The 26,948-nt window shown below is 42.9% G+C and overlaps 1 protein-coding gene across 3 annotated transcripts in view; it reads right to left on the minus strand.

The window, feature by feature from the left end:
- Positions 1-547: 547 nt before the first annotated feature.
- The window catches only part of TFPI (tissue factor pathway inhibitor), a 46,693-nt gene continuing 20,292 nt past the window's right edge, over positions 548-26,948 (minus strand). For 2 of the 3 annotated variants that reach the window (XM_081898289.1, XM_081898288.1), the window contains exons 2-9: positions 26,195-26,320; positions 19,234-19,434; positions 16,766-16,804; positions 16,274-16,450; positions 14,432-14,509; positions 6,260-6,442; positions 3,382-3,564; positions 548-1,919 (exon numbers count right to left, since the gene is read on the minus strand). In XM_081898289.1, coding sequence (XP_081754415.1) covers positions 1,834-1,919; positions 3,382-3,564; positions 6,260-6,442; positions 14,432-14,509; positions 16,274-16,450; positions 16,766-16,804; positions 19,234-19,434; positions 26,195-26,306 — 1,059 coding nt within the window. In that variant the 5' untranslated portion in view covers positions 26,307-26,320 and the 3' untranslated portion in view covers positions 548-1,833. The remainder of the gene's footprint in view (positions 1,920-3,381; positions 3,565-6,259; positions 6,443-14,431; positions 14,510-16,273; positions 16,451-16,765; positions 16,805-19,233; positions 19,435-26,194; positions 26,321-26,948) is intronic. The other variant, XM_081898290.1, reaches the window with a different exon arrangement.

The raw sequence follows: 26,948 nt of genomic DNA on the forward strand, positions 1-26,948 counted from the left end.
GTTTAGTCCTGCTGGCCACATGACTCGGAAAGCTGTCTGTGGACAAACACCGGCTCCCTTGGCCTGAAAGTGAGATGAGCACTGCAACCCCATAGTCACCTTTGACTGGACCTAACCATCCAGGGGTCAGTTACAGATAGGTAGCCGTGTTGGTCTGCCATAGTCAAAACAAAAAGAATTCCTTCCAGTAGCACCTTAAAGACCAACTAAGTCAGTTCTTGGTATGAGCTTTCGTGTGCATGCACACTTCATCCAGGGGTCCTTTACCTTTACCTTATTGGGGGACCATTACAGAGAAACGGCTCTTTGCATATAGGCCAAAACCTTTGGCAGGATCGTGCAAAGAACCTCCCCTACAGGCCTCAGTTGGCTGTCAGAACCAATACCTTGAATTGGGCCTAGTGGCAAACAGGCAGTCAGGATAGCTTCCAAGGGGTCAGTGTAACTCAAGTCCAACTTGCTGCTCTGCTCAAAGTTCTCGTTCCATGTTTTACACTAGAAGCAATTTCCAAACCATCTTCAAGGGGCATAATACTAAAAGCAGAACTTTGTTATGATTTTTTTTAATGACTCAGTTTCATAATAAACAGAAATGGAACCAAGTATTTACAAGCAAAAAGGGGGGGGCATATTGAGTTTTATGAGGTGGAGAGCGTCAAACAATTGTTTCTTCTGGCAAACCTCCTTGTTTCCGAGCTTTTGCTGGTTTTGCAGTCGGCTGTTGAAAGGATTCACGAATCATGAGAAAGCTCAGATTCCTGAGTGTCTAGTAAAGCTATTATGTTACCTTGACACCAGTTCCCTTTGCTAAATACCATTCAAATGCTCCAGAATCACACAGTTATCAAAAGTATATAGAAAAGTGAAACTGGACAATAGCAATGCCATTATTTTATAAAAGCACACGAGGTATAATTTTATACTCCATAATCTAACAAACACCAATCCCTCTGCCTGTTGTCTTTTTTTTCTAAAATAGTGACAGGACATCTGCTCCAGGTCACACAGGCAATGGCCGATAGCCAGGGATGATGTGAATTCTAGTCTTTGGATCTGTTGACCACAAACTGTCACCACTATAGTGGAAATAATAAGGAGCAAGGCTACAGTCCAATATATACTTACAGTGGTATCTTGGTCTACGAACAGCCCTGTTAACGAACTATTCGGTGAACGAACTCTGCAAAACTGGAAGTAGGTGTTCCAGTTAGCTAACTTTGCCTTGGAAGCTGAACGGTGGAAGGGCACTGGCGGTGGGAGGCCTCACTAGGGAAAGCGTGCCTCAGTTTAAGAATGCTTTGGTTTAAGAACGGACTTCCAGAACGAATTAAGTTCGTAAACCGAGGTACCTCTGGACTTGCAAGCAAGCTTCCTTGAGTCCTCAGTAGGACTTACTTCTGAGCAGACAGGCATAGGTTTACTTTGTGCACCTGCAATTCCAAAGCCACTTCTTTATCAAAGCCCATATAATAGAATTTATAGCCTTTGCAGCAATTATTATGGTAGATTAGTCATGACTGCAGATTAACACGGGTTATCAAAAGACGAAAATTGGGAATACCAAGGATACAAAAATTCAGGATCAGAGCCTTATAACCATGGAAACCGGACAACATTTAAATGTGGGGTGGGGGGAGTCCCACTGATTTCTATGCAACCAGCATAGGACAGGCTCACGGCGTTAGTTTTAACAGCGAAAGCTTCCGTTTGTGCCGTCTACAAAATGTCCAGGAGAAAGAAGAAACACAAAAGCAGCAGCATAAAATCTCGATAAATAATATGTGTGAATAAGGCAGGAAATGCAAATGGTAGGCAGAGATGGTAGAAGGGAAGCTATATCCTTTCAATGACAATTTCCCCATCTATCAGCTTCACTTGTTTTTTTCTCTTCCGGCGAATTTTCATTCTGCCTTGGAAACCTGGAGGGAACAAGAAACATAGATGTGAAAAACAATCAGGGGTCGGCAAACTTTTTCAGCAGGGGGCCAGTCCACCATCCCTCAGACCTTGTGGGGGGCCAGACTATCTATCATCTATCTATCTATCTATCTATCTATCTATCTATCTATCTATCTATCTATCATCTATCTATCTATCTATCTATCTATCTATCTATCATCTATCTATCTATCTATCTATCTATCTAATCTATCATCTATCTATCATCTATATCTATCTATCTATCTATCTATCTATCTATCTATCTATCTATCTATCTATCTATCATCTATCTATCTATCTATCTATCATCTATCTATATCTATCTATCTATCTATCTATCTATCTATCTATCATCTATCTATCTATCTATCTATCTATCTATCTATCTATCTATCTATCATCTATCTATCTATCTATCTATCTATCTATCATCTATCTATATCTATCTATCTATCTATCATCTATCTATCTATCTATCTATCTATCTATCTATCTATCTATCTATCATCTATCTATCATCTTTCATCTATCTATCTATCTATCTATCTATCTATCTATCTATCTATCTATCATCTATCTATCTATCATCTATCTATCTATCTATCTATCTATCTATCTATCTATCTATCTATCTATCTATCATCTATCTATCTATCTATATCTATCTATCATCTATCTATCTATCTATCTATCATCTATCTATCTATCTATCTATCTATCTATCTATCATCTATCTATCATCTATCTATCATTTCTCTCTCTATATATATTTGGGGGGAATAAACGAATTCCTATGCCCCACAAATAACCCAGAGATGCATTTTAAATAAAAGGACACATTCTACTCATATAAAAATATGCTGATTCCCAGACCGTCTGTGGGCCGGATTTAGAAGGTGATTGGGCCGGATCTGGCCCCCGGGCCTTAGTTTGCCGACCTGTGGATGTGATGTACTAAACCTGGCTCTGAATTCCCACTCTCTTCTGTCTAATCCTAGGTTGAAACCCCCCCTCAGAACAAGGACCTGTCCTCATGTTGGCTGGTACCCAACTAGCTCGTTCCGTCAGTGCAAGGATTTCGATTTGCACAGAGGAGACCACAGAAGAGAAGATATTACTTCTTATTTTTTAAATAACTTTTTAAAAATAACTCCCCCCTGGATTCTTTGAAAAAACATCTGGTAACCTTATTACAGAATAATTAGAATATGAAGCAAGAATTGGAATTTGGGGAAAACCACAGAGGGGTGGAAGTCCTAAGTTGATGAACTGAATTTTAAATTTGAAATGTTGCTGAATTATCGTTTATTTTTCAAATTTCTATAAATATTTTTTAAAGGTCTAAATTTGCTTGACTTGTGTATCAGATAGTTACTTTACTTTCCCCCCCAGTGGAGGGAAAAATATTAACCCTTATACCTCAGACTGTTGTGTTTATACCTTTCTTACACATCTGCAGGCAGGACTTTCTAGAGGTAAAGTTGTTTTCGTTCCCGCCGCAGCCACTGTAACTGAATGGATGACATTTGCCGGTAGTGAGGTTGTAGAAGAACCTTTTCTCGTTGGCTTTGCAAAGGCCTCTGTCCCTGCGCATCACACAGAGGGAAGGGAGCAGGACTGACTCTAGCACAGGAGGAAGAAGAAGCTCATTAAGGACCCACCAAATTGTTAATTTGGGCACCTCTTAAAAAGATGTGCTCCTCTGCTTGCTGCATTTAAGTTCTCAAAACACTACCAAACCCTTTGTCACGTAAATTCCAAAACTGATAACAACACAACAACCTAACAGGCTGCATGTAACTATATACATTCTTTTTAAATGTGATTCAACATATCATATCAAAATATATGGTTCTATAGACCAACTTATCATATAAGCAAAACATATTATGAGAAATTAAAGTCCAGCTGATTGATCAGGAAATACAATCTATTCAGTTCTTATATTGGCAATATCCACGGTGTGGAATTCTTATATCGGTCTTGTAGTGTCCCACGTGAAGATGCTTTTCAGAATTCTAGTGTTCCTTGTATGCAGGTGTCAGACGAAAAACTTGGAAGAATGACACATGCAGAAAACAAGAATGACACATGCAGAAAAAAAGACAAGGATTCCAGAATAATCGCTTGTTTCGCCCAGCTGGGCTTCGTCAACTGTGCAGCATTTAAGTTCTCAGCAGGTTATTTGGAAAGAAGACGCGTATCTGAAAAAGTATTCTTTCAAAGTGCAGATTAACGTGGACAGAATGAAGGAAGGAATGAAAAAACCCAGTGGCATCATCTGTAAACATTCAGAAGAGATGGTCAAATGGCTGATTACTACTCAGTCTTTTCATTTATTTATTTGTGTGAAAAGATTTGTGTTCTGCCAACACTAAGAAAATATATATATTGTTTAAAAAAGAATGGGAAAAGTTTATACCTTACATACAAGATCATTGTCAGCAAGTTAAAACATTGGCTGGGGTTTTAAACACACTTGCAATATAATAGGGTGCATGGATAACTTAAATGGAGAAGTATTGATATGCAGTTGAAAATAGGCTCAATGGGACCCATGGAAGGGATGGGGAGTCAGAAGATTCCTTGTGACAGCTCCTGTATCTTGTTTGCCTGCCATATCTAAGCTAGAAAGTTTTTCCACAATTGAATGCCTTTGTTTTGATCTATTCAAGGCCACACCTGCATTTATTAGTTCAGCCCAGAAGTGAAAGTATTTTCCCACTCCCAAGCTGAATCATAAAATTTTCCCTTTACCCTTAAAGCGTTCCCTCCCCCCACCAGTCCTTGTAAAACAGTAAAAAATACACAGACAAAAGGAAGAGCAAAAAATACCCTGTAAAAAACAGAAAATGACTTTAAAAACCTGTAAAAAACAGAAAATGACTGTTATCACTCTCAGGCCCCTTAACCCCCAACCAAATCTTACTTATTCAAAATTGCATGTCATATATCAAACAGGACAATTCTCCCCCAAACTAAAACCAGATATTAAACAAAAACCGGCACAGACTGTTGATATAAAGTTAATATAAGGTTATGTACTACTCTTCAATAGTTCTTTTCCTTTTCCAAAAAAGTGGCGGCAAATGAGAGTTAGTCCAGTTTTGTAATTGTAATCCAGAATTAAATCCAAATGTACAGTTCTGCAATATATTGTGATCCAAATCTTCCAATTTTTAGGCTTGAAAAATATGCATCCAGGATGTCCAAAGATATTAAATAATTGCTTATTGGCAGGTAGTATTGCATAAATTTCCCTGGTCTTCAGTAAGCACTAAATATCAAATCCAACTCCAGCTATTCCAGGTTCTCCTTCCTTCTTGGGGAATTTCTCCCCCAATATGATGGAGAGTTTTCCTGCTTAGCTTCAGTTCTGTGCCACCAGGTTCCAGGGTTTAAAGTTAAAGCTTATATTTCCACAGTACTTTTATGTAAGTCTTTTGGCTTTCTACTCTGCCAAAGTATCAATCTGTCAAATTCTGTCCAGCTGTCAATTTATATCCTACCTTTATCCAGAGGACAACTTGACACAGCTGTAGCCAATATGTATCCAAGAGAAAGAGAGTCTCTCAAATGTCCAAAGTCAAACTGTTACAAAATCTCCATAGCTGCAAGGACTATGCTCTGCTCCCATTCACAAAAAGTCCCCTTCCAGAGCCTGTCCGCAGAAATTGGAAGCTGACTTCCTTTTTGACTTCTGTTTCACCAAACCAATTTAAACCTAATTTCTTCTCTTAATTCTTTATTTGGTTTTTATCTCTAATTGGAAAATCCACTGCTTATGGTGGCGGTGTGTGGCTTCGGCTGTAGAGCGTGCTGGAGCCGCGAGAGGACTCAAGCCTATTCCTTTCCCCCGCGCAAAAACAGCAGTCGGGGGATTAGGATCGGCGAGTTTACATGCTCTGCTGGACCCCTAGAGTCCCCACTCTTCCGTGGGGAGTTTTTCGGGGGGCACCTAGCCCTGACGCGCACCCCCAAAGCTCTTTCAGCCTGAACCGTGTCGTCTTTTAGACAGAAGACACAGAGCGCGCCACCATTGCCTCTGCAGCAAACCGGAAGTCGCTATTATAGAATAATTATACTATACCGCAAGAATTGGAATTTGGGGAAAACCATGGAGGGGGGGAGGGGAAGTCCTAGGTTGATGAACGGAATTTTAAATTTTAAATGTTGTTGAATTATCGTTTATTTTTCAAATTTCTATAAATATTTTTTTAAAGGTCTAAATTTGCTTGACTTGTATATCAGATAGTTACTTTCCCCCCAGTGGAGGAAAAAATATTAACCCTTATACCACAGACTGTTGTGTTTATACCTTTCTTACACATCTGCAGGCAGGACTTCCTAGAGGTAAAGTTGTTTTCGTTCCCGCCACAGCCACTGTAACTGAACGGATAACATTTGCCGGTAGTGAAATTGTAGAAGAACCTTTTCTCGTTGGCTTTGCAAAGGCCTCTGTCCCTGCGCATCACACAGAGGGAAGGGAGCAGGACTGACTCTAGCACAGGAGAAAGAAGAAGCTCATTAAGGATCCACCAAATCGTTACTGCTCCCATTGCATTTGGGCACCTCTTAAAAAGATGCGCTCCTCTGCTTGTTGCCTTTAAGTTCTCAGCAGGTTATTTGGAAAGAAGATCCGTATATGAAAAAGTGTTAATAGGACCATGGAAGGGATTTTACTGTATTTTGGGTTTTTATGGAAGCCGCCCAGAGTGGCTGGGGAGGCCCAGCCAGATGGGCGGGGTATAAATAATAAATTATTATTATTATTATTATTATTATTATTATTATTATTATGAGGGTGGACAGTCAGGAGATTCAAAGTGATCTTCATATTTGAATTCAGAATTGGTTTTGTTGTATGTTTATATTCTTGAAAATCAAATTAAATATTATTTCAAAGATATACCGTATTTTTTGCTCTATAAGTCTCACTTTTTCCCTTCTAAAAAGTAAGGGGAGATGTGTGTGTGTCTTATGGAGCGAATGCAGGTTGCGCAGCTGTCCCAGAAGCCAGAACAGCAAGAGGGATTGCTGCTTTCACTGCGCAGCGATCCCTCTTGCTGTTCTGACTTCTGAGATTCAGAATATTTTTTTTTCTTGTTTTCCTCCTCCAGAAACTAGGTGCGTCTTGTGGTCTGGTGCATCTTATAGACCATGAAGAGCATGAAATACACAATGGCATTGCATTCATAAAAGAAGTACAAAAGACATCACAGATCAGTAGATTGGACTGATACATCAACATTGCTATATCACCTCTGGGTAAACAGGTGAGTGTTAAGCAACTGCTTAAATGCCAATACCGTAGGGGTCTACAGGGTGCCGCAACACTGCAAAATGCTAAAAAGCATAGGCTTTGGATTATACAATATGAGAAACCATATTTATATCATAGGATTAAAAGCCTAGGACCTTTAACATTTGCTATTTATAAAAATTAAATCCAGAGAAACAAAGCATGCATGAGGTAAATATTTTAAAAATCATGTAAGAAACTGAATTGAAGGAAGTAGATAAAAACCAAGGCAATGTTTTGCACTAACAAACAAGTCACAGTGGGGTTCATTAAATTAAATTTGACACCCGAATTCTAACAGTCCTGTGCTGTGGTAGATTCTTCTTCCTTTTATATACAGTAGCACCTCAGCTTACATTACCCTTTTGTAACACAAACTTTGGGTTGCGAAAGCGGCAAACCCGGAAGTGTTTCGCCACATGCGCATGCGCAGAAACGCTCTACTGCACCTTGTGCATGTGCAGAAGAAGAAGAGCAAGAAGAAGAGTTTGGATTTGATATCCCGCCTTTCACTCCCCTTCAGGAGTCTCAAAGCGGCTAACATTCTCCTTTCCCTTCCTCCCCCACAACAAACACTCTGTGGGGTGAGTGGGGCTGAGAGACTTCAAAGAAGTGTGACTGGCCCAAGGTCACCCAGCAGCTGCATGTGGAGGAGCGGAGACGCGAACCCTGTTCCCCAGATTACGAGACTACCGCTCTTAACCACTACACCACACTGGCTCCCAAGTGGTCCCTCCGGTTGTGGAAACCTCAGGATCCAACCGGAGCTCCGGGAACAGATCCCGTCCCCAACTGGAGTACCACTGTATATATAATTTTTATTAAATTTTGTGTTTTGCAATTTTGAATACTCATTTAAGCAATTAAGATATCAATAACTCCCCTTATTCTCTTTCCATCATTCGTTTTACATATCATAAATCCCTGTATATTTTACATAAACTAAACCCTTCAGTATTCCATTATTACATCCATCAAACTTATTTACACTGTTGAATTTGTCTTAATGCTGCCAACGTTTTCAAGTGTACACAATTTCACCCCATATATTCAATAAACATTTTCCAGTCTTCTCTAAACGTATGTTCTTATTGCTCTCTTATTCAAATGTTAAGTCCGCAAGCTGCGCATATTCCATCAGTTTAAGTTGCCATTCTTCTTTTGTTGGGACCTCGCTCGTTTTCCATTTCGGGGCTAACGAAACACGGGTCACAGTAGTGGCATACATAAATAACATTTTTTTTGAAACCTGGGAATTTCTGTCTGAATTATCCCCAACAAAAAGGACTCTGGTTTGTTTTTTTGGAAAAGTACTTTTATTATTTTCAATTCATTATGGATTATTTCCTAATACTCTTTTACCCTTTCAAAGGCCCACCACATATGAAAAATCGTTCCCTCAACCTCATTGCACATCGAGCACTTATCTGATTCAGTCTTATATATCTTAGCAAGCCTACTCAGAGTTAAATACCAGCTGTAAATCATTATCAAGTAGTTCTCCTTCAAAGAATAATATGCTGTAAACTTTTATATCTCATATTATATAAAAGAATTACACGGTCTCGTGTAAAAGAACGTCCTCAGTCCAGTATATCTGAAGGAGCATCTCCACCTCCATCGTTCTACCCGGACACTGAGGTCCAGCGCCGAGGGCCTTTTGGCGGTTCCCTCACTGCGAGAAGCCAAATTACAGGGAAACAGGCAGAGGGCCTTCTCGGTAGTGGCACCCGCCCTGTGGAATGCCCTCCCACCAGATGTCAAAGAGAGCAACAATTACCAAACTTTTAGAAGACATCTGAAGGCAGCCCTGTTTAGGGAAGCTTTTAATGTTTGATGTATTACAGTATTTTAATATTTTTTTGGAAGCCGCCCAGAGTGGTTGGGGAAGCCCAGCCCCAGATGAGCGGGGTATAAATTATTATTATTATTATTATTATTATTATTATTATTACAGACTTTGACAAACTCAGAAAGAGTGCATACAATGTGCAGTTGCCATGACAATATCCATAAGCACCATGCCTCCTGTGTTATTTACAGGCCTCCATTTTGTGCAATAAACCCTCTTGCAGCTACAATCATATGATCCAGAAATATCTCAGATATTTGTGTGGAAAGAAGGAGAGAGACTTCTCACGAGAAGGGGCCCTCCTGGATCTATACTGATAATAAAAAACCACTATAAAAAGAAACACTATAAGAGCTCTCAATGCAAACTCCCATTGGGGATAGATTGATAAAAAATAGTAATAATCCGTTTTTTATTTCTTTAAAAAAATGTTTAGGGATACTCTCATTTTCCTACTCATATTGAACTACTGACCCTCAATGAGGTCAAACTTAAGATTCACAAAATGTTTAGGGGTATGTGTCCCTCTGCGTCCCCCCAGAAAAAAAACACTGATAATAATAATAATAATAATAATAATAATAATAATAATAATAATAATAATTTATTTGTACCCCACACATCTGACTGCCCTATAGCACCACCATCTGTTGTCACATCTTCATAACGCAGCAAAAAAATAATACTGGGGTGGGGCAGGCCATTGGCTAGCAAAGCACAGTCCTGGCAGTAGGGGGCGCACGTTCACACAGATCTGCACTTGCCACCGCCAATCCGGGGCTTCCTGCAAACTCCGTGCCACTCTGCCTGCTCTATCCTGGCACCCTGCAGCCAGGAGGGTGGCGTAGTGCCCTGACTCATGTGCTGCAATTGATCCTGGTTGCCCTCTTATTCTGGTATGTCTCTGCCTTCAGTAAAGGTAAAGGACCCCTGGATGGTAAAGTCTAGTCAAAGGTGACTATGGGGTTGCAGCACTCATCTCGTTTTTCAGGCCGAGGGAGCCAGTGTTTGTCCACAGACAGCTTTCCAGGTCATGTGGCCAGCAGGACTAAACCGCTTCTGGTGCAACAATTGCCAGAGCACACAGAAACGCCATTTAGCTTCCTGCCGCAGTGGTACCTATTTATCTAGTTGCACTGGTTTGCTTTCAAACTGCTAGGTTGGCAGGAGCTGGGATAGAGCGATGGGAGCTCACTCTGCCGTGGGGATTTGAGCCGCTAACCTTCCGATTGGCAGGCCCAAGAGGCTCCATGGTTTAGACCACAGTGCCACCTGCGTCTCTGCCTGCAGTACGCTGTCTGCGATGGAGACTACGGATAGTTGGCAGAATACCTTTGCGAGAGGAAGGGAAGAAGAGATCTCCCAGGGTAGGAGGCTGGGCAAAGAAAGGGGCACTTCCAGGTGAGAGCTGAGAGTTTGCATCTTTGTCCGCATGGGGTAATAGATAGAATATATCGTGAGATAGGACTTTTCATTCTTCTAGCTCTTTTTCTTCTCTTTTTCTAAACTCTTTTTTCTTTAGAATAGTTTGTTTCTTTTTTTTGCATCATGAAAAAGTCTTAATAAAGCTGTAAAAGCAGTACTCAGACCAGAGTGGAATGATTCTTTCCTGAAATCTGGGCACTCTCATTATGTACAATCCTTTACCAGGGTTTTGCAAAAATAAAATAAAATGCAGATTTCCACCTGTTTTTCACTGTGGATATGAATGAACATGTTTTACAGACATGGCTGCAAGTATTTCCCTGCATCTGGTACTGGTTGGCCATGCCTTTTTACTCATGGCTATCTCTTGAATTGGGATGTGGGTGGCGCTGTGGGTTAAACCACAGAGCCTAGGGCTTGCCAATCAGAAGGTCGGCAGTTTGAATTTCCACGACGGGATGAGCTCCCGTTGCTCGGTCCCTGCTCCTGCCAACCTAGCAGTTCGAAAGCACGTCAAAGTGCAGGTAGATAAATAGGTACCGCTCCGGTGGGAAGGTAAACGGCATTTCCGTGCGCTGCTCTGGTTCTCCAGAAGCAGCTTAGTCATGCTGGCCACATGACCCGGAAGCTGTGCGCTGGCTCCCTTGGCCAGTAAAGCGAGATGAGTGCCGCAGCCCCAGAGTCGGCCATGACTGGACCTAATGGTCAGGGGTCCCTTTACCTTTACTTTTATCTCTTGAATGTGTGTTTCAAAAGACAGGATGAAACGAAACACGTCTATCACAAAGCAGACAATTAAAGTTGAGGCATTGAAACACACACCGGAGGTAGAAATTGCTCCTTTTCTATTTAAAAAAAGAAATAAAAGAATAAAGTACTGATTTGTCATAATGTAGGGTTGCCATACGTCTGGAATACTGCCATCAGCAGCTCAACAACTTTTCCGTCTGGATTTTCACTGGTTGAAATATGGCAACCCTATCATAATGCCACTTAATTATTTCCAACACAAATGGCTTTCTTCCATTATCGGGATGTTTGACTGCAGCTTGAGTGGTTTCCTGAGTTTATGGCAAATGGAGCCCACGGTGCAAAATAAATAAATAAACTAATGCAACGGTTTCCAATCATGTGCACACTCAAAACATTTCAAGGACATCTTATTGTGTGGCTTGCATGTTCATTCCTTGTTTTCTAATCACTATCCACACATTACACGCCGGTCCCCAGAAGTACATGTGAGCACAAATGCAGATCGCCAGCAGGAAAACATGGCGAAAGGGATCCGTCTTTCCCCAGCTGTTGCTTTCTGCCTTCCGCACCACTGTGGATCACAAAAACGACAAGCCTCAATCTCCAGTACAGCGAAGACTCACGGAGGAGTACTTGCAGCAGCTCCTTAAAATATGGCTTTTAGAAGAGAAACTAGCAAAGGTCTAAGATAAAAAGGAATTGAGCTAAGGTACTTACTGAAGGTAAGGAAGGGCAGATTGTGGAAGGACAGATGAAGCTGAGGCTCCAATACTTTGGCCACCTCATGAGAAGAGAAGACTCCCTAGAAAAGACCCTGATGTTGGGAAAGATGGAGGGCACAAGGAGAAGGGGACGACAGAGGATGAGATGCTTGGACAGTGTTCTCGAAGCTACAAACATGAGTTTGACCAAACTGCGGGAGGCAGTGGAAGACAGGAGTTGGACACGACTAAACAACAACAACAACAACAATTTACTGAAGGATCAATCCAAACCCAAGATCAGGGGTGGTCTGAGATGCTTCAGTGCTCGAATCAAAATGCTAGCTGCTGCCACTGCTCAGGAGCCAATTGCGCTCAACATTGCAGAGCTGTGTGCGTGCATGGCGAATGTTGCATTGGCAGAGGCCAACCAGACACCATGCCAGGGCCGCACAGCATTGGGGCAACATTCCACCAGGCCTCCTCTGCCCCCTCAAGATTGGGGGGCCTGAACATCAGAGGGCTGTAGAGGCCTCAGTCTCATAAACTTGGTGTGTCTGTGCCACTGTAATGAGGTGGAGGGGGGTGTCATGAGGCTCCATGAGGGCTTCTCCCTAAGCGGGGGAGCTTCGGAAAGCACTTCTTAAGGAGAAGCCCTTTCCAAAGCTTGCCCCAGCCTAGTGGGGTGACTAGACCTTGTGAGGCCTTGCCACCATGCCAGCCTGGGGGTGAAGCTCCCTTCCTGCCTGGCAGCAAAGAGGGGCTTGGCAAGGGGAGAGGCCTTCTGCAGACCTTTGTCACCTGTCCCTCTCTCCCACCGCTACAGCAAGCAGGACCTGAGTGCAAAAGCACTCTCCTTGCTTGCGATTCCCAGAGGCAGAAAGTGCAGATCCACAGCAATCCGCAGCAAAACGACAACAGCACGAAAAATAGACTTATATATGTCTACTCCAAATTAAGTCTTACTGAATTTACAGGGGTTACTCCCAGATAAGTACAGTGGCACCTCCGGTTACATACGCTTCAGTTACAGACTCCCCTAATCCAGAAATATTACCTCAGATTAAGAACTTTGCTTCAGGATGAGAACAGAAATTGTGTGGGGGCAGCGGGAGGCCCCATTAGCTAAAGTGGTACTTCAGGTTAAGAACAGTTTCAGGTTAAGAACAGACCTCCAGAACGAATTAAGTTCTTAACCCGAGGTACCACTGTAGCTGGAGGATTGCAAAACAATTATGTGTGTTTTGAATGAGTATATGGGCATCTGTTAAGTGAGTGAGAGAGAGAGAGAGAGAGAGAGTGTGTTTGTGTATGTGGGGTGGCCCCTGAGCATCCCCCATTGCTGTACATGTGGCCTTCAGAGGCACCCATTAAACCACAGAGCCTAGGACTTGCCGATCAGAAGTTTGGCGGTTTGAATCCCCGCGACGGGGTGAGCTCCCATTGCTCCATCCCTGCTCCTGCCAACCTAGCAGTTTGAAAGTACGTCAAAGTGCAAGTAGATCAATAGGTACCACTCTGGCGGGAAGGTAAACAGTGTTCCGTGCACTGCTCTGGTTCGCCAGAAGCACCTTAGTCATGCTGGCCACACGACCCGGAAGCTGTACGCCGGCTCCCTCGGCCAATAAAGCGAGATGAGCGCCACAACCTCAGAGTCGGTCACGACTGGACCTAATGGTCAGGGGTCCCTTTACCTTTATACTACAACAGAGACCAGGATGCTTAACACTCAGAGATGGAAAGAAGATTGTGTATCAACCAAATGATTTATGCTGAAATGGCAAAGTTTACGGGAGCTATAAGAAACCAAGAGGAGAAAGACTTTATCAGAGCCTGGGGGAAATGTGTGGACTATTTGAAAGGTTATTGTACTCATAGAAGCTGATTAGCAGGGTTAACTTAAACCAAACAATTAAAACGAAATTCAAGGAGAAATCAAGGACTAAATAATAATAAGAGGAATAATGAAGAAAATGCAGTGTCAGAAACTACAATAATATAAGAAACCTCAAACGGGGCGGGAGGAAGTCAAACTATTCATGTTTATTGTAACATTGGATTTGTATTGTTGTTAAAATATCTTTAAAAAACTGAATTTTTTTTTAAAAAAATGCGCATGCACTCCTGCACATTGAGCATCTTCCACCAAAAAGAATCTTGATGCAACCATATATATTCGCATCAAGCCTGAGCTTTTTTGGTATGTTTTATCAAAACATATTTGCATATCAGTGCCATACAGGAGAGAAAGGTATCATGGAAATAAGTTTCTATTTTAGGTTCATTTACATTTCACTTACACTTGACAAAAGTGGTAGTTTATTCCCATTTCCATGCTGATAACTGACAAATACAACAATAGAGAATTCTTAATGCGCTGGTACCTCTTTGAATCTCTTCTCATGCTGATGAGAGAACCCTATAATTCACACTTAATGCTAAATTTTGAATACATACCTTGCTTTACAACTGGAGTAGTATTATTCGTTGTGCTAACCAGCATGTCGGTTATTTGCAATGAATTGGCAGAAAGAACTAAAAGGGACGAAACAATGATAAAAGAAGCTTTTAAGAAGTGTGCATAATTAGTAGAGAAAACAATGATTGACATATAACTCATATAATAAGAGGGATTTATCCGAAACCATCTTCTCACTATTTTATTTAAGCATAAGTTGCTCTTTTAGGCTGATTTATGTTTCAGTTACATTTTACAAAAGGTTTATTCCTGTTTGAAATTCAGCAGTGCAGAATTCTGATACTTTATATTTCTTCCTCCAACTTCTTCACTGAGGATTAAATCACTTCCTCTTCCTCTTTGACTTGCCCTGAGACTAAGAGGAAACAATGGGCTGGATCCAGAGTAACAGTGCAATTCTAACCATGCTTATTTGGAAGGTAGCGCCACAGAGTTGAAAGAGCTTACTCCTAGGTAAACGGGGGAAGGACTGCAGCTCCAATTTGTTGAGCTTGTTGTTGTTTAGTCATTTAGTCATGTCCGACTCTTTGTGACCCCATGGAGCAGAGCACGCCAGGCACTCCTGTCTTCCATGGCCTCCCACAGTTTGGTCAAACTCATGCTCCTAGCTTCAAGAACACTGTCCAACCATCTTGTCCTCTGTCATCCCCCTCTCCTTGTGCCCTCAATCTTTCCCAACATCAGGGTCTTTTCCAGGGAGTCTTCTCTTCTCACGAGGTGGCCAAAGTATTGGAGCCTCAGCTTCAGGATCTGTCCTTCCAGTGAGCACTCAGGGCTGATTTCCTTCAGAATGGATAGGTTTGATCTTCTTGCAGTCCATGGGACTCTCAAGAGTCTCCTCCAGCACCATAATTCAAAAGCGTCAATTCTTCGGCAATCTTTATGGTCCAGCTCTCACTTCTGTACATCACTATTGTTGAACTTAGGTACCATTAAAATCAATTGGCCAAGTTAGTTGTGACCTAAGTCCCACTGATTTGAATGGGAACATGCAGTGCGATCTTATTTATTTATTTACTTATAAAGTACAGTCATACTTTGGATCTCAAATGCCTTGGCTCCCGAACAAATCGGCCCCTGCAGACAATCAGAAGCCGCACTTTGGTTTCCGAACATTTTGGAAGTCAAACAGACTTCTGGAACGGATTCTGTTCAACTTTCAAGGTACGACTGTATTTCTATGACACCCTCTTGCACAACCTCAGTGACATACAAAAGTTTAAAAGCAATACCGAGCAATCATTAAAGCCACAGGCTACTCAGAGAGATATTTTAAACAATCACAAAGGCCTGTCGGCATAAAAGAGACGGCCCCAAAAAATGGAAAGGAAAAGAGGTACCTACAAAAGAAATATGGCAGAATAAATTGATAGAATATACAGAACTAGCATCTATGACCATGAAAATAAGAAGTAATAAAGATGAGGCTAAAAGAAGAGTGGAAATGCTTGGGTGAATATTTTAGAAGGTATAATATTCGATCAAATCTCCAAGTGAGAATAAACCTATGAGCAGCAGATAATATCAAATATGGGAAGACTTGAGACAAAATTGGCTGGAAGATCAGAATATGCAACCGATCAGGGTTTGCATAGAACGCCACAGACAGATGGACTGGGAAGTCTTTAGGAAAAGGATAACTGATGGACAATGTGTGATGTAAATACAACAAAATCCATCTTCAATGGAAAAGAGACATGGTGGACATCATGGTTTCAGGTAGAGATTGGACTTTCTTGACACGGTATAACCATCATACCATCTACTATGGGCACCAAGGGATATAATAAGATACAGTACCAGAAGACAAGGCCACTTACGGTTGTCCTCACAGGTATCTTGGCATTCTTTCAAAGTATGAAAGTTGTTTTGGTTTCCTAGGCAACCACCATACTGGAACTTCTCACACTTCATCGACTCCTTGTTGAAGAAATACCGGGTAATTAATCCTCGGCAGATACCAGGGTCATTCTCCAGAAGGCAGTAAGGAGGCTTTCCTGTGAATGGAGATTGTTTGAGGGGAGAAAGTGTCAGATAATCCAATATGGCCATTAATGAAGGACTTACTGCAGCTTACCAAAAGTGGGCATGATCTAACTCAATTTAAGCATTTTGGCAAGGCATGGGAGACAAATAGGGGCAAAGCAAGCATGCAATGTATTTTCTGCTGCTGAGGATCACAAAACTAAAACATTGATTGAAAAACCAGCTAAGATGTAGTTTAAAGTATCAAAAAGATGAATTAAAATCAGCAGTAGCTAAAAAGAAACAAAACACAGGTAACACACATAGAACACATTTCTTTCAGTTACCTGTCTGAGATTTTGATCTCTTTTTCTTCTCAGGCACATCTGAAATTGAAACAAAATGTTTTTAGTGTAGACCTGGGGGCGGGGGGGATAGCATTTACTAAAGAAATGTATATATGTTTGCCCATAATCATATACCCCAAAACACTGAACCATTTCTCATGGTTCCAGAGTGTTTATCTAACCAAAATTCCATATTTTATTTTAGAAATGCTGCACATGATCCCATTCTCTGTCCCAGCTCCTGCCAACCTAGCAGTTCGAAAGCACACCAGTGCAAGTACATAAATAGGTACCGCTGCGGTGGGAAGGAAAATGATGTTTCCATGCACTCTGGTTTCCATCACAGTGTCCCGCTGCACCAGAAGCGGTTTAGTCATGCTGGCCACATGATCTGGAAAGCTGTCTCTGGACAAATGCTGGCTCCTTCGCCTTGAAGCAGGATGAGTGCTGCAACCCCACAGTCCCCTTTGACTGGACTTAACCACCCAAGGGTCCTTTACCTTTACCTTTTTTTAGGCACAGGATTGCAACAGCAACCTATCTGATTTAATAGTAGATTCAATCAAATCTGCCCCAGCATGAATATTGTCTTATGTGCAGCCATGTCATCTTAATTTTTTCAGAGGTGACATTTGATCAGGAGTAAGGCTCACGTGAAGTATCAACAGCTGTGGACAACTCGGCATGTTGAGATTAATGCAAGAAGAGAAGTGAATGAGAGCAGTAATGGGATGTGATATTTCAGCTGCAACCTGAATCCAGAAACCAGCTGGAGTGTTCCAACACACGAGCCTAACCCATACACAATGAATTTCCTGGCTGATTGTCAAAAGCTAATCTGCAATTTGAATTTGCTGGCCTACAAGTGTTGCCAGTACTGTGTGTGTTTGTGTTGATGTGTGTATTTGCTTCGTTGCAGCTTTCATGATCACATGGAAGGGAAAAAGGGCAACCTGCTATTATGGCGCTAATCAAAGTGGGTGGGATGCTTCACGAATGGTACCCATTCCTGGCACATTAGGGGGTAAGTTGTCAGTCCTCCCCATCAGTTTAAGAAACAGTGTGCTATAATGCTATGTTTTAATGGGCTTTTCTTCATATCCAAGAATTGAGCCAAATGCTTTAAGCAGCTCTTAGCTTTCCGTTGGCCTGATAATAACCACATTCGCTTTGCTCTTTTCCTCTTTTGCTAAAAGGATGCTCCAAACACAGCTGACGTTTTGCCTTTGAAATGATTCACTTGTGTGAGCACTGCAATGTCTGGGTTTGGTTCACGCGCCACATGTTTGTCACGGTGATGACTGACACTTGTGAAATGGTCCCATTCCACACCAGAGTAAGGGCTTCAGGGTAATCTGTTGTCACTTCCAAGGGAACCAATTTCAGTGGGAGCAGTTCACTTTTTCAGTCATCAAGTGATAAGCCTTTGATGAAGTATTAAGTTTAAAAACTATGCATGTAAGAGTGTGCTCATTAGAACTGGTAGGGTGAAAGGCAGGGAGGCCCACAGTAGGTGTCGACAGAGGACATGGCTAGCTCTGCCAGAGCCAGCAAGAGGCAGAGGCACTAATTCTGCTTCCCTGTTGAGTTCTAAAGAGGAAGCTGACATCCAGTTGTCAGCCTCTAGAGTCTAAACCAGTGGTTTTCAACCATCGTGCCATGGCTCACTTGCGTGCCTTGAATGATGGTCAGGGATGTCATGGGTGACACTGGCCTCTGTCCCTCTTTCCTTCCCTCCCTCCTCTGATGCCCTCTGATGCAAACAACATGGCAGTCAGTCCTGCCATTTGAAAACCTGCTGCTCCTATTGGCTGCCTCCAATACTAGACATGAAGTGTAAAGGTAAAGGTACCCCTGACCGTTAGGTGCAGTTGTGGACGACTCTGGGCTTGCGGCGCTCATCTTGAGCTATAGGCTGAGGGAGCCGGTGTTTGTCTGCAGACAGCTTCCGGGTCATGTGGCCAGCATGACTAAGCCGCTTCTGGCGAACCAGCGCAAGCAAACGCCGTTTACATTCCCGCCAGAGTGGTACCTATTTATCTACTTGCACTTTTTGGCGTTCTTTCGAACTGCTCGGTTGGCAGGAGCTGGGACCGAACAACGGGAGCTCACCTTGTCACGGGGATTTGAACCGCCAACCTTCTGACCAGCAAGCCCTAGGCTCTGTGGTTTAGACCACAGCGTCATCCGTGTCCAGACATGAAGTGATGTATCAGTTATTTGTTTACTTATAAAAAGTATTTCCACTTCAGCAAAAAGGCTCCTGGAAGCGCTAACATGCAATCAGTTTTAAAAAGACTGTCTTAAAAATATAGGGGGGAAAGAAAGAGGGGAGAGAAGAGGGAGAAAAGCAAATCCAGGTACCAATTCATAAAGTGAAATAACATTTCCTATAAGGATCCGATGGGAGGAAAATGTGCTGCATTTAACCTAAAGAAAGAGAGAAATGGAGGAAGACATGTACTGACCTGGTACTACGCACTTTAGCTGGCACTCCTCTAGAGTCAGAAAGTTGTTTTCATTGCCTTCGCATCCGCCATAGTTGAAGATTTCACACTGGCGGGTTTGGATGTCAAAGTGATAGCGGACATGCAATGCTTTGCAGGGCCCGCCATCCGCTTTGAAGGCACAGATGGACATGCCCAGTTTCAGTGGGGGCCAAGCAGGACCTGGAGGAAGGTGAAGGAAAGCTCAACATATCATAATCCACTTATAAACGCCATTTCCAACTCCAGCTCTGGCGGGAAGGTAAACGGCGTTTCCGTGCGCTGCTTTGGTTCGCCAGAAGCGGCTTAGTCATGCTGGCCACATGACCCGGAAGCTGTATGCCGGCTCCCTCGGCCAGTAAAGCGAGATGAGCACCGCAACCCCAGAGTCGGCCACAACTGGACCTAATGGTCAGGGGTCCCTTTACCTTTTACCACTGATAGGTAAGAGAGAGACCTGGGTGTTCAAGCCATGCTACACAAAACAGTGCAATATAGATCAGCATTTGTGGATTACATTAGATCAGGGGTCGGCAAGGTTTACCTTGCCCGGGCCGGTTCACTCCAGTGGAGATCCCTCCATGGGCTGGATCGCACTTGCACATGAGCGCGCATGCCCACGATTTCTGGCATCTGCGCATGTGCAGATGCGATTTCCGATACCTCGAAACCAAGTCCCCAAGCCGCGCTGTGCCGATTTAATGCAGTGTGCGGGGACTTGCTGAGTGGGCGGCTTGGTTCAGGGGAGGCTGGTGGGCTGGATAAACGACTCCCCCATGGGCCTTTTGTGGCCCATGGGCCTTAGATTGCCAACCCCTGCATTAGACAGTGTGACACCAATTCCAGTATTTTTAACTGTTTTTCTATGTGGAATTGTTTTTCAACATTTGCATTGTTTTTATACACGGAATTATTTTTTTTAGTCGTTTCATATATTAAGCCTGTTTTTACTTGTTTTTACACTTTTCCTGTTGTATAGCTGCAACCGTTTTCTTTGTTTCAAGATTGCCCATTTCATTGACATAACCTGCCCTGGAGCCTTCTGGTTAAGGGTAGGTAAGAAATCTAACAAATAAGAAATTATACAAATGGCACCCTGGGCTCTAAATGCACGCCTGTTTTTCTTGCAGGGGGCTACGGATATGTTCAATGTGCCACGTCGTCCCTGGACGCCGATGAGCACCAAATGTTCTCCAGAGGGCAGCATTGCCCCAGAAAATAACGCACCAGGGAGTCATAAATTCAACGGACTCACTGGAACATACAGATCTAAAGCCAACACCCACCCACAGTTTTTGCAGTTTCCTAGTAAGAAGCTGACAGGCCACAAATTGATACAGGACCAAGTTTTTAAAAAGCCAATTTGGGGATTAGGTGCAGTTTAAAAGGAAGCAGCTGCTCTTAAATAGACCTTAGACATTTCCCCCCAGGGTGGTGTGTCCCTTTACAGTTTTGTGAAGGCGGAGTTCTGTGAGCGCACCCTTTGAATAAAACATCTTCAAGAACTGCATATTATTATTATTATTATTATTATTATTATTATTATTAGATTAATTTTTTTATACTGCCCTATACCCGCAGGTCTTATGGCAATTCACAAGGTAAGATCACACCATAAAAACACAAAATACATAACACAAATCAAAACAAAAACAACTTAATAATCCCCCCCACAGCACATTTTAAAAGGGCCTTGGATGTCAGTCAAAGGCCTGGTTGCAAAGGAAAGTTCTTGCCTAGTATCTAAAGATCTATAACCATAGCACCAGGCAAGCCTCCCTGGGGAGAGCATTCCACAGGCGGGAAGCCACTGCAGAGAAGGCCCGTTCTCGTGTTGCCACCCTCTTAGCCTCTCGAACCTTTTAATTGTTCTCTGAGATGTGGAGGGAGGAAAAAGTAAAACTGGGATGTTCCGGGATCAAATCAGAAACCGGGATGCCTTCTGTAATTCCAGGACTGTCCCTGGGAAATAGGGACACTTGGAAGGTATGGTACCAGGAGTGGTGGTGGGGAGCTAGTTGAGATGGTGGGGAGTGTTGTGTGGTGCAAACACATACCTGCAGGAGCGATGCATTGGCTCTGCTGGTGTGTCTGCACCACACTGACCAGGCTGCTGTCTTCCCCTTGCACTCCTAGTAAACAGCAGTGACACCCTTGTTGTGAGGTCAGGCAAGTGCAGGCATAGGCAAACTCGGCCCTCCAGATGTTCTGGGACTACAACTCCTATCATCCCTAGCTAACAGGACCAGTGATCTGGGATGATGGGAGTTGTAGTCCCAAAACATCTAGAGAGCCGAGTTTGCCTATGCCTGGGTAAGTGCTTCCACCCAACTAGGCTGTCCGCTGCTCAGTAAATAGCTTCAGGGCCCTATCCCTAAGCCATAGACCCAGCCTCACATACCTTTGAGCTGGTGCTAGATATGGATGCCAATTTTCTTTCTTTTCTTTTAAAAACTAACACGCCAACCGCAGATGCGTTTGGGCCTGATGCCCAACAATTGCTGTTATTTATTTTAAAAAAGAAGCATTAATTAGAATATTCCACCAAATATAAATACAGTGGTACCTTGGTTCTCAAACAACATGGAACCTAAACACTGCAAAAGTAAGTGTTCCGATTTGTGAACTTTTTTCGGAAGTCGAACGTGCTCCGTTTTGAGTGTTACACTTCCGATTTGAGTGCCACACTTCTGTTTTGAGTGTTGCGCTAAGATCTGTCTGTTATTCCTATTTATTTTGTGTTTCTGTTTTTGCGGCACTTTTGTTTTTGTGACTGTGTGGAACCCAATAAATCATCATACTCATCACCATAATTTTATTGTTTATACCCTGCCCATCTGGGCAACTTCCAGCAAAATATAAAAAATAATAAAATGCCTGACATTAAAAACTTCCCTAAACAGGGCTGTCTTCAGATGTTTTCTAAACGTTGTGTAATTCTTTACAGTGGCGGAGTTTCACGCTCCGGCACCGAGGGGCGGAGAGCAGGTGGGGCGGGGCTGGTGTGCGTCCCGGGGGTGTGGCACCACGCCACCCACAGGGGCATGGTGTGTGTCCTGGGGGCATGGCATGCCGCCTGCAGGGGCGTGGCGCCCAGTGCGGGCAGGGGAACAACCGCTATGGCATCCCACCGGAATCGCGCTGCTGGGAGCGGTGCGCTCCCCCCACATTCCTCTTCCTTCGCCAGTGATTCTTTATCTCCCTGACATCTGGTGGAAGGGCACCACTGCCGAGAAGACCCTTTGCCTGGTGTGTGTATATAGCATTTTTGGATTGCTCTTTGGGATGTGACTGTAGACTATCCTTGACGACGTGTCTGTGGAGGTCATCACCATGAACTCTTGCACTTTAAAATTGACCGCTGCACCACCTTGTTTCCAATGAATTGTATAATATTATAGGATAATTGGCAGCTGATGTCATCAACTCTCAAGGCTAAATTACAAATCTGCTTCATTTTTAAGTTGCACGCAAGCAATTGTCCAGGCCTTTGTTCCCTGGGGCCGGGGTCACTGTGAGTGAGACCGCAGTGATTCCTGAAATGGCCCATGTTTTGTTCCTCTTTGCAGCTTATTTCTCTGGGAGCTTCTCCATGACTAACAGAAGCAGAATAAGTTCTGCAAACTGAGGTAGCAGTTATTCCCAGATGACTTCATGAGACAGCATTTTAAGCTCAGTCCTCAGGGGGGTAGGACAGATTTTTTAAAACAACAACAACATTTAGAGAGCCACCCAGTTTCTTGCCGGTTTCTCATGGCCCCGCGTGGCTTTTATTGCTATGGAAGTGTTGGCTGCTATGCATGTGTGGGTTCAGATTTGTTGGAATCCACAGGCAGAAAGTGTGTAAATTTTGAGGAAGGGAACCTGAAAATCAAGCATGTATGTTGGCGGAAATAAGGCAGAGCTAGGATGCTGGTCCTAATAAGTCCCACAGAGACCATGCCTTACGCCAGGGGTGCAAATTGACAAAGACGAATGTTATAAATAAACTATTCCACCAACGGTTTAGCCTCCACTGAATTGCAAAAGCAATATCAGACTTTTTTTGGGGGGGGTGAGCTATCTTTTCAGCATGCTCGCTGCGTCCTAGAATGACACTGAGTGCACTGGAAATAATGCAAGCATGGAAGAAATAGCGATAGCTACATAAGAGATGAAGATACGTTGCTGCATCTCAAAATGAGGTCCTCTTGGGCTGCAAGTTCTGGAAGGCTTATAGAGCCCTTTGCTTCTTTTATTTACAGTGGTACCTTGGTCTCAAACTTAATCCATTCTGGAAGTCCATTCCAAAACCAAAGCTTTCCAAAACCAAGGCACACTTTCCCATAGAAAGTAATGCAAAATGGATTAATCCGTTCCAGACTTTTAAAAACAACCCCCAAAACAGCAATTTAACATGAATTTTAATATCTAACAAGACCATTGATCCATAAAATGAAAGCAATAAACAATGTACGGCAGTCACACATTCAATCAATCAGTAGCTGAACTGGGTCAGCAGTGGTTTAGACCACAGCGCCACCCGTGTCCACTGACTATACACAGCACAGTTCATGAAATATAATATAGAAGGTCCATTGTACTGGAGGTTATGGCAGAATGCTGAAAAGTAGACTTTAGACGTGGATGTCACAAGAAAAGCAGCCTCGCATCTCCTCTACCCCTCTCTTTTGAGAATGTCTAATAAAGCAAAACTACCCAGCCAAAGCAAATCTCTTTCCAGAATGCGGCAGCAATTTAATTCTGCACATCCATTTGTGTACAACGGGCTGTAGATTGGAACAATTGATTTCAAATGGGTACGAGTCGCTACGTCTTTTTGTGGCCTGTTCTTCTGTCAGCTAGCTGCTTCTTTTATAGGAAGGGCTAGTCCCACGTATATGCATTCTGCACAGCTGTAATTGCAAGGCTCTTACCAAATACATTTCGCTGATGAACTTTATCAAGGGAAAACAGCTTGTCACACAGAGAGAAGATGACCTTCATCTTTGTCCCCTCCTTCAGCTTGGTTTGACAACTTGCCAGCCACCCAGGCATACTTTGCTGAAAGCTTTTCCTGTTAGATGAGCCCAATTGTCAAACTGTGATGCTAATACTTCACAGGCCTTCCCATTTACAAGAAAAAGGCATTTTGACTGCTGTGACTCATTCCCTTTGGGAAATGCAGGCGGGGGTGAGGTGGGATAAAGGTTGCTGGACATGATCCAGCACCTCAGTGCTCTCTTTGTAACACACAAAATAACGTGCGCCCAGGAATTCTGGTACAAAAACCACATAATGCATATTTTGTGGCTTTGGGCTTTATTCTCAGTGCTGTTCCATAGTAATTGTCTATCTTTTGCTGTTTTTTCGTTTGGTTCAGATTAGGGACAGAGGAATCAACCTATTTCCATTCCATGCCAATTTCACATGTGCTTATTCAAAAATCTGTTCCATCTTAAAGGTAAAGGGGCCTCTGACCATTAGGTCCAGTTGTGACCGACTCTGGGGTTGGGGCGCTCATCTCGCTTTATTGGCCAAGGGAGCCGGCGTACAGCTTCCGGGTCATGTGGCCAGCATGACTAAGCCTCTTCTGGCGAACCAGAGCAGCACACGGAAACGCCGTTTACCTTGCCACCGGAGTGATACCTATTATCTACTTGCACTTTGACATGCTTTTGAACTGCTAGGTTGGCAGGAGCAGGGACCGAGCAACGGGAGCTCACCCCGTCGCGGGGATTCGAACCGCCGACCTTCTGATTGGCAAGCCCTAGGCTCTGTGGTTTAACCGACAGCACCACCCACGTCCCTTTTGTTCCATCTTATTTCTACGTTAATTTGTGTTTTTTAAAAAAATTCTGTAAGAAATTTCACACTTAAATATGCCATTAAATTTTAACAGAAAATATGTACGGACAGGTCTTGCTATCCAAACGCTCGTTGTATGAAAATTCACTTATCCAAACATGAGGAATTAGCACCCAAACCTCGCTATGCACACTGCAGATTCAGATATCCCAACAGCCAGACCTATGCGTAGTACTGTAAACAAATAAGCAGCTTTTAACAAGCCCTACTTTGGGGTGTTTTGCTGGCAAAGGGGAGGGAGGAGGAGAGATCACACAATAAGAGAGCATTTTTTCTTTCCCCTTTTGCCTTTTGCAAATTTCAGAGGGTTTTCCTGGGCTTTTTTGTTTTGGTCATTTTGGGGTCTGAATTCCATGACCAGGAATACATTGGAAACGTTCCCATAGGAATCAATGGAAATCATCAACTCGCTATGTGAACACTTGCCAGAAAAATTATTCTTGGAGAACGCATTGTGTACGGATAGCAAGACCTGTGTGTATCTTATTTTACATATTTCTAAATATGTGTTTAAGCATTTGGGTGCATTTTTTAACGAGCCAATAGTTCCATTGCAAAATTCAGAGAAGTGCACAATCCACTTCCAAAACATTCAGAAACCAAAGCGTGGCTTCCGATTGGCTGGGCAAAGAATTACTCACAATAAGGAAAGTGATGTAATATGATTATGACTGTGATTTGGTTTTTTGAAATATTGATATTGGAAACTGCTACAGATAATTACTACAAAATTCAGACGGAAGGGACTCGAGGAAGTCAAATACTATGTTTATGAAGATGGATGGTACTTAATTGTAGTTAATTAAGTGGCATTATGCTGTATTGTATGTTCTTATTTTTTCCTTTTTTTCTATCTTTCTTTTTGTTTTATGTTCTGTTTGTTTTTGTTATTGTTAATTCTTTTGTATTATGCTTATTTACTGAAAATAATAAATATTATTTGGAAAAAAAATTGCTCGTGCAAACAGACTGCTCAAATATGAGGGAAAACGGAAGAAAACCACAAAGTTTATGTGCAACATGGCCCGGAGTGGTGCCATGTTATTCAGCTAAACAGGGGCGCCTTATTTCAATGTGCTGTAGTCAGATCTCTTACCGACAGCCTCTCCATGTTCCTCCTCCTCCTCCTCTGAAGGTGCAGTCCCATGACATGGCCCGTTGCTGGACAGAAGATACAAGATGGCAGCTAGAAATACATCTGCTCTCATTCTGCTCGCCTCTCCTGAATAAAGCAAAAGAAAACATGACGCCGGAGAACGTGATGCATTTGAAACCCAAATTTGTTTTGAAATGCCACATTTTGTTTTAATGGTCTTGGACAAGCCATTGACTCTCAGCTTAGCCAGAGTTATCTCCTAGTACAGTGGTACCTTGGGTTAAGTACTTAATTCATTCCAGAGGTCCGTTCTTAAATTGAAACTGTTCTTAACCTGAAGCACCACTTTAGCTAATGGGGCCTCCCGCTGCCACTGCAAGATTTCTGTTCTCATCCTGAAGCAAAGTTCTTAACCCGAAGTACTATTTCTGGGTTAGCGGAGTCTGTAACCTGAAGCGTATTTCACCTGAAGCATATGTAACCCGAGGTACCACTGTATAGCAATGAGGACAAATCGGGGCTGAGGAACCTGGACCCACCCCCCAGGATAAAGAAAGGCGCAATAGGATAGCTCTATGTCCTCCAAGGAATGAGTGCCTTCTAAGTTTCATTCTTCCTTAAAATAATACTCTCCTTCCCTGAAACCTGCCTTCTCCCTGACACCAGGAGAGTTATCATCGTGGGAATGGGGCACAGCTATAATGTCTCTGAAGGCCTCACCCATCACTGTCTCTGCCTCCCTTACTTTTTCCAT

Source organism: Podarcis melisellensis, assembly GCF_964234715.1.
Source record: "Podarcis melisellensis genome assembly, chromosome: 1".
Taxonomy (NCBI): domain Eukaryota; kingdom Metazoa; phylum Chordata; class Lepidosauria; order Squamata; family Lacertidae; genus Podarcis; species Podarcis melisellensis.